This window comes from Ambystoma mexicanum, chromosome 6p (assembly GCF_040938575.1).
Source record: "Ambystoma mexicanum isolate Mex_15411 chromosome 6p, UKY_AmexF1_1, whole genome shotgun sequence".
Lineage (NCBI taxonomy): Eukaryota > Metazoa > Chordata > Amphibia > Caudata > Ambystomatidae > Ambystoma > Ambystoma mexicanum.
In genome coordinates, this window is record NC_090935.1 from 74182763 (window position 1) to 74197919 (window position 15157).

Genomic DNA, 15157 nt, shown 5'->3' on the forward strand with positions numbered 1-15157 from the left:
ATCTCTCTAATTATGCAGAGCTCCTATGTAGTTTCTCCTTCTCTTCCCTATCTTCTGTTTTCCTTTCCCTTACTTATAATTCTCCTTATAAAATTAGTAAAACCAAAAAACAAATCACAATTTACAGACATGCCACACTCCCGCTTCCATTTAATCGGGTTTTCGTATTGTTCACACTCCCCCTACATTTGTCCCCAACTTGTTACACTCAGATGTGCGCGGTCACCCGTAGTCCTCTGTTCATGTAGTTCCACACCGGCTTGCACCTCTTCTTGTGGCCGCACCCTGCTCCAAAGAGCAGGAAGGCTTCTGCAAAGATGGCTGCTGCAGGCCATTGAAAAGTATGCATTTTGGGGCTGGTCGCTGTAGGTGGGCGCAGCACCTCCGGAGAGTCTGCATGAACAACACATTATGAGGGAGTCTGGCATCATCAATTGGATCATCACATATAGGCAGAAATCGCAAGACTGGTTGGTTGGGCCCTATGCATGGGCCTGCTCCTTCGGGGATCCCAAGCTATGATTGGCTGCAGCCTCGTCTGCTTGTCTCTTCTCACGTGGGGTCAGCTGGGCTCATCTCTCCAAGGACCTACAGTCAGGCTTTTCACATGTTGCCATTCTATGGTTACTTTTACTATGATAACACTACTACATCATTATGGCATGCACCTGGGAAACTTGGGGACTGGCACGGTAGGAGAGCTACGGTCATGCTGAACTACACATTCTCTGCACTCTATGCACCTAAGGCTTCCACCCTCGTTTTGAGCTATAATTTATTCCTCCCTGTACCTCGTACTACAAAGGGTGTATTTATGGGCTAAAGTGAAATGGTCATCTTCGTTTAGATCTTTTATGGCCATTGGTTTTATTGCTGGTGGTCGGAGGTTGGCACTATCGTGGAATGCAGGGGCTCTTGAACTGTGTCAGTGGTGGGTACTATTACTCCTGGTGGGCTAGGTGGGGGCTGGAGGTCTGCTGTTAACCTGGCTTTCATGAATGTGCACCACAAGGAGCCTGGTGATGTCTCATGGCCTTGCAGGGTGCATTCCTTTCTGGGATCATAAGTAATTGTAACAGTTCAGGAACAAAGGGAAGTTTCTGTGAGACTTGGCAGCACTGGTTCATCTGCCTATAGTGTTGGGGCCTATTCAAGTTTCTTCGTCTGGCCTACGTTTACTGTGCAGCCATGCAGGACTGAATGTGTCTACCATAACTATAAAATGGTGTCTCTTTATATTCGTGCTCTAAATCTATGTATCTATGATTCCCGTAATATTGTACTTGTGCCGGGTTTCAAAGCACAGCCCTTTCCCCCCTGGTAGATTGCAAGTCTATCTATGGGATTTACCTCACTCTAAAGCGCCTAGGTGGGTGGGAAAGGCTCATCTCCTTCCCAATACAGTCCCTATTTTCTGGAGCCCAATTGGTGAGACCTCTGTTTCTTGCCTTCTGGCTTTTTTGAGTCCTTTATTCTAATTCTTCCAACTCGGGCGCAAGCATCTTTGGGCATACATTCTAGTCATCTTGGCCACCTCGCTGAATGTCTGAGGCCCTTGACAATGTTGATAGTATGCTTGAAAGATGGATTGCAATTCCTTGACATTTTCTATTGTAGCAATGCACAATGGTCTGGTTGCAGATCTGTCATGGGTATCAGGCAGTTAGTTGGGGCTAACTGGGTGGATGCTTGGCAGGCCTGGCATAGGCAAACAAAGAACCCATAACAAATCCCTCCTTTCATTCCTTCCTAGTGTTTGTAGTAACTTCCTGGTTACCACTTCCTGTTGCCAAACAGGAAGTGCATGATAACTCATGGGCTGTCTAGTGTTTGATGTGGCTGGCTATATAAACCACACCCAAGATTCTTCCAGTGCTTCGTGTTGCTTACTGTGAGCTGTATCAGCAACACACTTGCCGTGCTCTGGATCAGCCAGCATCTGCTTACCTGCTCTGGATCATCCTGTTTCTGCTTACCTGCTCTGGATCATCAGGTTTCTGCTTACCTGCTCCAGATCATCCTACTTCTGCTTACCCGCTCTGGATCATTCAGCTTCAGCTTACCTGGTTCTTACCCCATGACGCAGCTATCTCCAGTCAAGAGGGGACTTCTACACCGGCACCTGTAAGAATAAAGAAGAACAGCGTTAGTACGCGCACATCAGTAACGCTGCGCATACTCACCGAATCTTCCCGCAACGTTGGAATCCAGGTTAGTTGCACGAGCGCACAAACCCCTTTAAGAAAGAAGAGACATTATTCATTGTGCTTGCTCCAATAACGCAGACACTTATTTCACTCCACTCTCTCTCTCTCTCTCTCTCTATGCGGTGCATACTTATCAAAAGCCTCCGTGCATACTTACCTAACCACCAAGTCTCCAGTAGTGCTGAACCCGGACTCAAGGCGTTAATACCACATAATTTATTCTGCAAGAGAAAGGAAGAGACATTACCAGGCGCGCTCGAATTGAAGGCGCTGCGCAAACATACCAGCAGCTAGCTTCTGCACGCAGCACTACTCACCCACAAAAATACCGGCAAACAAAGACAATACGGACAATTTTGGACACTCAACATTCTGCGCACAACGTTCACTTGTGTGAAGGACTTTCTAGCCAGTGAAGAAACTGGCGCCTTGAACTCTCGGCCTCGCTTTGAAGGCATAAAACAGCGTTTGGTGTCTGAACTCAGCCTACAGACATTGGCCCAATCACATGAGTGAATCACGCCCCTGCAAATGCAGGATGGAGTGCACACCCTACTAAAGTTCAAGGCAAGCCCATAGGGGGACATCACAGCACACAGTAAAGAGAAGGGAAGGGCCCAGGGGAATCGGTGAATTCAGGTCTGAGTGTACACCTTGTATTTGACAGGTATTCCTCTGGGTGAAACAGGGGAAGTGAAGACTCGGGGTCAAGGGATGCTCATCCATCGCTACTGCAGAGACACAGTTGAGTGTGACAAGATCATTGGGTCTGTGGATGTGCTCAGTTGACATGGAGCTGTGAAGATCCTCAGCACAACTACTTAGGGTGTAATACTGTTATATAGCACTGGACAATTTTCTAGAGATTACGTCATTCAGCAACAATGCTGTGAGGTTCTTGACATCAAAGCCAGCATTGGCTTCCTGTGCTTCCACAATGGTAATGTAATCATATGTTTGCTGTCATTTGGTTAGAATATCATTTTCTGCTTGGTCTGTACAGCGGATTAGAGAAAGGGATGTGATTCTGCAACCCAGGACCGCTCTCCTGCAATTAGCCATGTTGCTTGCGTCTCTCTGCTCTGCCTGGAATAGTCCTGTGGAAATGGTAGGGCTGTCTCTGTGTTCTCACTGTGTTGCATTGCTGTTGTAACATTGGTGATGTGAGGTGAGTTGGGCATCCTCTGTTGTTGGTTGGTTCACATCTGTCTTAAACACTTAACTTCAGAATTTGCCAGATTATGTGTTGTGAATATTCAGGACAACAAACTCATTCTTTGACTTTAGAGGATCAGGTTTTTTGCTGAAGGTCCACTGGGTATGTGGCCAGAGCCTCTGCACCGGAATTGTAATGGCTCACCTGCAAACTGTTTCTGTGTTGTCAGATCATCGTCTCTGAGTACTACAGCCAAGTTACCCGCCGCAGTATGCAATTGTCTTTGTGTTTAGGTTGCTAAGCAACTACCCCAGGCATTCTCATAGGCCGCCAGGGTCTGCCGTAAGGCGTTAGCCAGCCCCCTTACGCAAAAGGTCCCTTTAGCTCAAGGACTCTCCTGTCTGGGCCTGTCCGGGCCTAAGGGCTGTGGGCCAACCTACAGTCTGATCACCCAGCCAAATGTGAGTTTACCGCCAGTCTGCACTGTAAGTACCTTTAACGTTCAGCATCAAAGCCTGCCACCCTAACAATGAACAAGCCGCATGTTGTATGTCCAAACGGCTGGTACGCCTGTGCATTTGTAACTTATCGTGAGCATACCCTTTCCAAACTCCCCCATACTTCGCATATGGTGCTCAATGTTGCCTGGTAATCTCCCATAGCCTCACCTCGTCTATACTAATGCTAGTTAGTCGCCAAACAAAAATAAAACAAAAGCGAAGTCACTGTGTACTATTAACCCCACGGCAGACCTTATTGGCACTGTATTCGTGAACCCAGTTAACCACTGAATGCTGATATATGCCATACTTTTGAATCTAGTAATCTGCTCAATGTTGATATATGCTGTACTTGTGAATATAGTAATCTGCATGTTAACCCAGCTAATTACCTCACGTTCATACTTGTTAAACCTGTGTAACCTGTAACCACTAGGAGTAACCAGTAATCTACATGTGAACTCAGCGAATCTCTGAACATTGATATTTGCCCTATGTGTGATTACAATGATTCCAATTATACTATTCAAAACATCCTATGCTCTACGACTATAACTGCCAAGTGTGGTAATTACCCCAGCCTTGCTATTAGAGGCCTCACTGGTGTTATATATTTACTACTGGTCCCAACAGAACGATTGCTAGCCTCCCCCGAACCCTAAACCTCATCGGGATAAACATCCAGACCATACTCGCTTCATGGACAGTCTAATTAGAAAGAACATGACCTGCACAGCAGGCGCCTTTATATACCTAGGGACTGGACTTGCCTGCTTACAATGCGAACACCACCACACCATCCCTTGCCCTACTCCTTTCCTCAACACAACAGCACCCTTCCCAGAATCCCCCTCCTGCCCAGAAAATCCAGCCGCCCTCAACAATGCACTAAGGCCCTATCCATAAACCATCACCCATCAACCCCCCCACCTACCCCCTGACAAATAGGAAATATTGTGCCGACTATCGGCCTGAAATGCCCAGAAACACCACCACACCTCCATAGCTTATCCACCAGCTAATAAAATTGCAGCAGTTGTCTCTGAAGTTGTATGCCAACAACCTACCTTGTGCCCAGTTATGGGACTTAGCAGAAAACTCTCTCACGAATGCCGCAATAAACCACAAATGCTAGACATCCACATTTAAAAATACTGGTGTCTGACAATCCAGCTGTTGCTAAAGAATCCCCTGCCCTCACTACACACCAATCTATGTGCAACTTGCCAGATGATCAAAAACACCCCTCCAAGACACCATTGGTTTCCAAGGTCATAGCCAACAGCAATGAGACTACTAAAAGGCGCACACATAAACGGCAGATGTTTCACAGCCCATGAACCCTGTTGGGTGTTCTGACCCACGTTTGGACTATTATGCTACAACATTTGGTGCTGTGGGCTTAGGAAATTCAAGATGGCCGAAAAAGCCCACATGTGCGCCAGAATCTATGAAAACCGCGCAGTTTATGCGCACACCAAAATGGTCGCCTGACTTGCCACCCCCCGGTGCGGGTGTGCTGGGTCAGAAGAGCCATGAGTGAAATGGGGTGCCAAAGAGAAAAACAGCAGTGCCTGTTCGCTAGAAAGCACACCTTTTATTTCTCTGAATGCCTGCTCAAAATGCCTATTTTCAAACATTGCAACACATCCAAAAATCTCACTGAACACCAGCGGACATCTGGCAGAATGAAGTATGTGTGCATACTAAATCTGGGAAGATGAAGAGCCCAAAACAATGTTCATAACAAAACTGGCTGAGCTATGCATGTCAGCAGCCTAACTGAAACTGGATTAAAACCACCAAAATCGAAATGTTTAAATTAACTGAGTGACCTACTTTTGAGTGTCACATAGTTTGTAACTGTTAAAATGTCATAGTTTTGAACTTAGAATCAGCATTCTAGCTGCATGTGTAAAAATTGTTAGTTTATTTGAATGCAGAAAACTGGGTAACTAGAAGTGACATTAGCTGGGGCCTGGCTTAAGGAACTGAATTCTGCCTGACATCTACCCCCACAGGAGTTAAAACCTGCTCAGCCACTCTTCCCCTTGCCAAAAGGAGTTGTCACCTCTCTGATTAGATTAGGGGTGGAGCAGCTACAGGGAGTTGAACAAAGGCCTGTCCTGGGCCCAGGCAGAGGGTTTATTGGGGGGAGGCCATAAACGGCTTCCTCTTGAACAATGGGCCTTCCAGGGCCCAGGCAGATGGTTTATTAGGGGGACCGTAAAATAGCTTCCTCTTGGCAGAAGCTGGGAGGGGCAGGGTCTCTGAGCTTGGCAGAAACTGGATAAACTGGTTTCTACACCATGTGACCTGGGAAACCACACCCCTTTGGGGCCTGAACATAAATCTAAAAAGATGGATCATTCATAGAGCGGACTTGTGACAATTTTAAAAGTGATGTCATTTTTCTTGGGATTTTTCTGTGTACATTTGAAGACGTGTTAGGACCAGGTGGTATGTTCAGGGGGGTTTTTAGCGGAAAAGTGGATATTACTCTAAATGTATGTATGTTAAAAATTTGACACTCCACCACCTAATGCCCACATGCTTTGCGAACATTTGTGTAAATGCGGGGACAAATCCAAAATTGGTAACCCGACCAAAAAGTGAAATATGTTGCCATTTTTGAACCCAAGCTCCTAGAAACAACAGAATTGGAACAGGGGCTACCACCAGTAAATGCATGATGTGTGTATGCAATGCCAAACAACTGTCTATCGGGGAAGTGTGCATTTTGATCAAATATAGATTTGTGGGCAAACTGACCAGGGGAGGATCCTCTGACCCATAAAACCTACAGCATCACTCTGACTCACAGTTCCTTCCCCAATCATGGGAGAGGGGAGAATTGGGCCAATGACAAGTTGAAAGAGGGGCTGGCTAGTGATGCTGCACACACACCCACTTTCAAAAGACATAAAAAGAGCCACTGGAAGCTAGAGAGGACCTTCAATTCCATTTGCTGCGGAGCATGCTGCCGGACCATACCACATCCAGAGATCCAGACTTCAAATCCATCAATCTCCAGAACCTGTAGCAGTACCTAGAAAGCAGAGCAGTATCCAGAATCCAGAGAGGCTAGACCAGCAGAGCAGAGCTGACCCAGACGCTGTGCGCAGAAACCGTCCGTGGCGAGTGAAGAAAACCTGTTGACCAGATCCGTGGGGAGGCTTATTTCAAAAATATATTGTGACTACCTAGCAGAACTGTGCAGAACCAATCTCTTAGTTAAAATAATATAATTCAATCTATTTTAATCTAACCAGAACTGCCTCCTAACTGTCACCTGTCATTTGCAAAGCTGTTACTTGTCATTTTCTAGCTGCAAGCTGTAACCTGTCGCTTTGAACTTTTAAAATTTCAAATCCGAAAAACAACCTTCACAAAATCGTTCATAACTCTGGAACCGTTGATGCTTTTAAACAAGCTTAGAACCGACTTGCTACTCCTGATACTTTTGCCGTAATCACGATTCTCACACTCACGAATTTTACCGCGATTTGCGATTTGGTTAAAAATCCAGCCACGTGTGAAAACAGCAGCTTCCTTGCTTTCCTTGCTAAAAAATCGTTTGCCTCTTAAGAACCATCCCTGAATCATTGCTAGAGTGAGCCTGGACTAATATTAACTAGATACCACTCACCCTGAACCTCTAGAGGGAATTAAAAGCATTTTAGCGTATTTTTCACTTCATTGCCAGCACATATAAAAGCATTTTGGGCCTGTGTTTCAAACTTCTGTAGTCTAAGCTTGCTGGGGTGAACTGAATTACATTTGATTGCATTTCTGACAACTGTGTGCTTTCCTTCCATTTCCTTGCATTGCATAAAGGGGGGGAGTGGATTGCCAGGGAAAAGTGATTACATTGTTTTGTTGAAATCATATTGAGTATTTTCTGTACTGCCTTTCATTCAACATTGCATCCATCTGAACTTATATAAAGCATTCTCTACCACCTTATTCTTCTGTTCCTATTGACAAGTGTGCTAGTGCCAGACTATCCATTATTGATTACTGCTCAGATTAAGTGTGATATTCAATTATTAATTCATTATAAAGTGTGATATATATATATATATATATATATATATATATATATATATATATATATATATATATATATATATATATATATATATATATATATATAATTTAAATTCTCAAATAAACCTTTTAAACTTACAAAACAGAATTACTTCTTGGCTCAGCGGGGTCAGGGGGATTCCAAGAGAGTGGTGTTACACCGGGGTAGTCATCCAGAAATCATAAACTGGACATAAAGATATATCAATAAGGGTTTCCATTCAGTATCCCAGACTAGGCATTGACTTAGCTGTAGTGCTGGATTGGATCCTCTTACAACCCGATATTGCAGATATTATCAAAACCAACAACCTCAACTTCATAGTTGTCATGGAAATGTGGCTACATAAGGCCTCTGGCCCTGTTTTGCCACTAGCCATCCTTGAAGGATACTCCATATTCAGGAGGGATAGAATAACCTCAAAGGGAAGGGGAGTAGCCCTCTTAGTAAAAAAAATACATGAACATAAGAATCTCCACCGAACCCCCGTTCCTCAGGTGAAATCATCACACTAAAAATTATCCCTCTCACAAACTTGTACGCTCACACTTCACATTATTTATCGACCACCAGGCCTGTTATCTACATTTGAAGAAGACATCACATCTCTCCTGGCACACAATATGAAACCACAATCCAAAGTCATTATGGGTTACTTCAACTTAGGCCTAAACACCCATTAGACACCCACACCGACCTCCTAGCTAATTCCATGAAAGCACAAGGCTTAATCTGCACACGGACCCATGAAAAAGGACGTACCCTAGATTGGATAGCAGACTCTAGCTGCTGCACCGACATCCTCACCAACACCATAACATTATAATCTTCACCACCTCCATCACCACTAGAATTCTAGAATTACCAAAAAATCCTCACTGACTCTTACAGTACCATCGATCTTTGACAGTGACCCCTCAATATTGGTCAGAAACCTCAGTAAAGACATGCTCACAGCTATGGATAAAATAGCCCCACTGAAAATGAAAAAAGCCAAACCCATTGCTCATGTTAACTCATGGTTCACCCCTGAACTTCATACCATGCGCATGACCAAAAGAACAGCAGAACGCAATTGGCTCAAGACTCCAACCCAGACAAACAAACAACTCTTCCAGACCCTAGCTAACAACTATAAAAAAGAAATCATCAAAGCCAAAAGTGAAGTCTATTACCTCAGAATCCTAATACCAGGTAACTGTTCACAATTCTCTGCAAATTGGAATCTCCAGCACCCACATCAGACCACACCTTCAAAAATGAACAGTGGAGCTCCAACATACAAAAGGCCTTGAGCAAAGTGTTGCTACTACAACAAAAAAATAACTCTAAAAAGAAAATCTAATCGTAATCCCTCCTCCCAAAAGATACTCACATTGACAGAACACCAGAGGGACAATCCATTCGTATTTACCCCTTTTGCCATCCCAGACACCATTAACATGATCAAAGGCCTAAAACCCTCTAGATGCAAGGGTGACACTTGGTAAAAGAATGAGCTATTGAACTTGCACCTTTCATCACTAACCTTATCAATAGCTCTTTTGCCAACAACTCTATCCCGGAAGACTTATAAACAGCCTGGGTCTTACCATTACTTAAAAATCCTATTTATACCCCAGCATTCCTACTAATTTCAATCCCCATCACCACAGTACTGTTCCTATTAAAAATCCTTGACCAAACTGCCTATCTGCAGATCCAAAAATTCTTGGAAGATAATAACCTTTTAGGCCTAAAACAATCTGGATTCAGACCAGGTGATGGAACAGAAACTGCTGTCCTTGACCAGAAAACACAAATGGATCAATACAAAGACAACTTATGCATCCTTCTCCTCTGCAGCCTTTGATCTGGTCAATCATGACATGTGATGCCAGCACTTGGAAACTGCTGCACACTTTTCCCTAGATGCCATCAAGTGGATAAAATTGATTCTTTCAAATCAGAACATGAGGGTCTTCTCGGACACCTCAGCAGACCCACCTGTACCCATAACCTGCGGCGTTCCCCAAGGATCATGTGTGTCTCCAACGCTATACAATGAATTTACAAAGCTATATTTGACAAACTGGATAAAATGGGTATCATGTATACAAACTATGCAGAGGATACACACATTATAATGCCAATCACCTGTTGCTATAATCCAGACTCAAAAAACTTAAATACAATCTATCTGGCCATCCAGGTCTGGACGGCTCAGAATGAGCTGTGTCTTAATGACGACAAAACCGAGCGGATCATAATTGGAAATAAAAGTAAAGTAACCGCCCTCCCACACGAGTACAAATCCTTCAACATCGACAGCAATACCATCATAGTCGCCAATGAAATAAAAACCCTCAGAGTTTACTAACTTAATAACTCTGAGTGGCACTGAACATCCTGTTCAAATAACGTATTTCACCTATTAGGAGGAATATCCATTGGCTCCCAGTCTATGATAAAATAACATTTAAAATTCTCACACTCACACATAAATGTATCCCCAACAAAGCCCCGGCTTACCTCAACCGTCTGATTAGTAAAACACAGTCCAGCAGTCCCACTCGGTCCCTTTACACTAACTTGCTCACCACGCCTAGATTTAGAAGGCAAAAAGCAGGGGTTTCAAGCTTTCCAATGATCTATCCCAAACTCTGGAATCCTCTCCCTACTTATCTAAGAAATGGCACATCCCTCTGGTTTTTGCAGAGAAAAACTCAAAACCCTACTTTTTAGGACAGGCCTTCATCCACAGACTTCATGACCAGTGTTACCAACACTCTGACCTTGACCTCCTGTATAGTCTGAATGTAAATTGAACTGTATTCTGTGAACTGCACGTAAATTGAACTGTATTCTCTGTAAACGTACTATGTCAAATGTTTACAAGGCAAAGCCTTCTGTAACCATATTCTTAATTGCTAACGTATGTAAATCTCTGTAAACATATTCTTAAGTGATAGCGGCTAGTTGCCTCTGGGATTTGCGCGTGGTATAAATCCATAAATACATAAATAGACAAGCCTTTCCCAGCAGTAGCAGGCTAAAACAAGTAACCACCTATGAGGGGCAAACAATATCAAAGACAGTGGGCTAGAAGTGGCTGCAGGGAGCCAGGACAGCCAAAGTCAATTTGAAACAGTGTATGGAGCTGAGGCACTTCTTAGATTCAAAGAGAGAAATCACTTGTAGGGCCACAAGCTGTTAAGACTTCTGTACTGTGAAACGCAGAATTATAATCCACTCTAAAGGTAAGCCAATGCAGTTCCCAACTGAGAAAAGCACAGCTAAAAGCCACTGAGGTAAGTACCCCAAGTCTAAACAGTGGTACCTCTGGTTTGAAGAGTGGTGCAGTTGGATTCTGTCCTGTTGCAGAGATGCAGGCCCTTGGTTCCTGAGCCTCAGTCGTGCAGATATCAGAGAGGACGTCATGAGGGCTCCTGCTGTGGCACTTTGGAGGTCGTTGGCAGCTACGGGCTCAGCAGAACTTTGCAGTTTCAGCACTTAGTAAACAGCACCGTCGAAGATCTCGGATAACTTTTGGGCTGCCTTCACTTCTTGGGACCTGCAGTCTGAGGGGATTTGAGTTCTGGTCGTCCTGCTTCTGGAGGGTCCTTAAAAGACCACTGGAGCATCTAGCCAGATTTCAGACGTTGCACTTGACTACTGCAGCTGCGAATAAGTACAGCCAGTCGGGGAAGATCGTCTACTGGAGTTAGTTTCAGGGTTAGTCGGTCCCACTAACACAAGGGAAGAAGTCATCCCTTCTGGACTGTTATGCAAGATTGTATGCAGTACCCTGTAGGAGACTGCACCAGCCTTTCCCTTGTGGCAATAGTTAACCCAACCTTTGGTATAAACCTGTGCTACACAAGTTGGTAGAGTGACTAAGCAGCCAGGCTTATCTCAAGAGGGGTCAATGTGAGCTGTAGGTTTGCAACATAGTTTCACAGTGACAAGAGAGGTGCAGGACTTGTGTCACTAGGCCATCGCCCAGGGGATGTTCTTTGTTCAATTCCACCTGGCAGGAGTAAAGAACACTGTCGCTGACTCTCTCAGCAGGGAGCTATCCTCTTGCCATGAGTGGGAGCTTCGGCAGAACCAAGTGGGAATTGTGAAAATTAGCTTGCTTCACATCTAGTCAGGACTGTGAATGTTAGCAATGCCACACTTAGTTAGAATTGTAAATATTAGCCTGTGAATGTTAAGCAGTCCAACATTTAGAGAGAATTGTGAACATTAACCTGCATCACATCTAGATAGGATTGTGAATGTTAGCAATCCCACACTTGGTTAGAATTGTGAACATTAGCCTGCGCCAGACCCAGACAGAGTTGTAAATGTTGGTAATGCCAAACCCAATGAAAACTGTAATCATTAGACTGCACCAGACCCTGACGGAATTTGAATGCTAGCAATTGCCACACCTAGCTAGAATCGTGAACAATAGCCTGTGCCTGATAGGACCTTAATGCACCAAGAATGTTCACAATTGCCACACTTATTTATCTTTTGTCGAATATTAACAAATACCACACTTAGCTAGAACTACGAGCATCAGCCTGCGCTGGACCCAGATGGAATTGTGAATGTTAGCAAATGCCACACTTAGCTAGAGTTAGCCTGCATCACATCTAAACATGATGGTAAAATGTCGGCAAGTGCCACACTTAGAAGAACAAATATCATCAGTAATTTCAACCTAGAAATTGCTCCTGCTTCATTGGCTCATAAACCCACGCAAACACTCCCATCCCATATCATTACGCTTACTCTCTACTCTACACCATCACACAATTAGAATGCAACTATACCCCTGATTTGGCCTAGCTGTTCACATACAAATATTACTTCATGACCACATCATCATTCTAATAAAACGAAGCTGTCCCATGACATTCCGGCCTAACTACTCACATAAGCGTTCTACAGGCCTAACACAGCCAGAACCCAGTCTGGGTGTCCACCCACCAGACTGCACACATTCAACTGATATCTTCTCCACCTAACGCTAGGATTCAGTTACCATCTGGCAATTACATCAGTTGTACACATAACTGGTGCACCCACGCACCCTTTGAAACTTTCTCTCTCTTTTGACCTGGACTGTGGTTCCCGAGGGCTTTCAACCTACCAGCGCTTTGAGATCATGCCAATGATATATAGAGTGCTATATAAATGCCAAATAACATAACATAACATAACATAACATCTTGTTGTCATGCAATGAAGATGGGAGCACTGACGGTACACTAGGGCTACATTACTGAAAAGCAAGTGTGGCGTCACCAGACACTCCTGTCTTCAACAAACTTGTTCAACCAACCACAGACCCATGCAAGTACCAGCATTACAGTTCTACGCCCCCTGCATACATAGACCACACATATGATCATAAACGCACCCTCACTCAAATGACTACATGGCTCTCATGCAAAAAATTCACATGGGGAATTCTATATGGCAGTTACCACTCCCACGCTCTTTGAAAAAACATTTTTGTGAACAATCGCACAAAACAATCTTTGTTTTTGAAGAAGCATATATGCAGACCTCTACTTTTTTTGTTTATTTTTGTGAGAAAAAATGTCTTCTTTTGAATTCTTGTTGTTACATATTTCATCAATATTCTTTGTCTTTGAAGTTCTGCTTTACTGGAGCTGTTCATTCATAATCACCTGTGTGCATTGCCTCGACAGGAAGATGCTTTTTCATCCACTTTTCCAATCTTATATCAGAACATTATTGCTGCAAGCCTTTTCCTACCTATTTATTTTGCTGTTTTTAGAACATCTCTTAATATGCCTTTATTTGTTTGCCAGCAGATCAGTTATGGGGCTCAAGCCCCTATCTTTAGTGACAGAGTGAGTTTTCCAACCTTTTACCGCACAGTCCCGGACGAGCGATCCCAGTTCGACGGAATAGCTCAGCTGTTGAAGCATTTTGGTTGGACCTGGGTCGGGATCCTGGCCCCGGCGGATGAGAGCGGAGAGAGAGCTCTGCGAGAATTGAAGAAGCTGATCTCTGAGAGCGGAGGCTGTGTTGAGTTTTCCTATCTGTTGGAAACAGAGATTTCTCTTTTTGCTTTTGATAGACGTATAAGTATTTCTCAAGCTATCAATACTTTCACATCAAAGGTTATCATCCTTTACAGCACAGGAACTTTAATGGTACAATTTGTCCTTCAAAGTATGTTGAATAAGGTGCCAAGTAGAGTTTGGGTTGTATCTGGAACGACATATTTTGGAGAAAAGAATTATTTTGAAAATGTATTGCAAATATTCAATGGAACCCTGGCATTTTCCATCAAGACAGGGGACATTCCTGGATTCCAGGATTTTGTCTATGGTGTTAATCAATCTATATTTCCAGAGAACGACACTGAAAATCATCTCTGGGTGGAATTTTTCCAGTGCAATTTTGATAATATGAGTGAATGGAACAAACCAACTCTGCCTTTATGTTCAGGCAATGAAACCTTGCAAAGCGCTGCCTCTTCGTTCTATGATTCCTTCAACTTGCGATTCACATTCCGAGTATACATGGCGGTCTACGCCCTGGCTCACGCCTTACACAGCATGCTGGCATCAGACGTCGGGACTGCTCCTTCTGCTGAAGGTGCAAAGCGAGAGTTCAAACCCCAGAAGGTAATTGTCTGTTTCGTGGATCCAACAGGGCAAGTGTGTTGATCTTGCTACAAAATTATAGGCATCAACATGGAAGGTGTTTAACATGCTGTCAGGGTTGCCAGTAGAATAACGAATATGTGAATGTAATAAAGCAATTGCTTCAAACCACTGCGGATTCCACTACAGCTCTGCAGAAAGCCCTGCAGAGGCCACGTGACCTGGCTCCTTGTCATAGCTGCACCATGTTTTGTGAATCCATCTAGCCTCCAATGACCTTGAAACGGCAGTCAATGCATGAAATCAATCCTATAGATAGAAAACAAGCCTTTGTTAATCAGGTTCTTAAACATTTAATATCAATCTTACACCACCTCCAAACCTTCCAGTTCTCTATATCTGTCACCCCATCCAATGATTAGTCATACATTAATAATGAGGACAAGATAGCTGATGGCCTCAAAAATAAGGATTCATCAGACCAGACCAGGCATTGCTGCCAGAAAGAGCAATACTGAGGAGGAAAATGAAACAATCCCATAAACAAATGCTAGAGTATTAAAAGACACACTTCCCCCACCTGTGTGTAG

General features: G+C 43.9%; 1 protein-coding gene across 1 annotated transcript in view; it reads left to right on the top strand.

Annotated features, from left to right (window-relative positions):
- Positions 1 to 13742: 13742 nt before the first annotated feature.
- Positions 13743 to 15157, top strand: part of LOC138510670 (vomeronasal type-2 receptor 26-like) — a 318905-nt gene continuing 317490 nt past the window's right edge. Inside the window, exon 1 of the mRNA XM_069626450.1 lies at positions 13743 to 14588. Within this exon, the coding sequence (XP_069482551.1) occupies positions 13743 to 14588 (846 nt within the window). The remainder of the gene's footprint in view (positions 14589 to 15157) is intronic.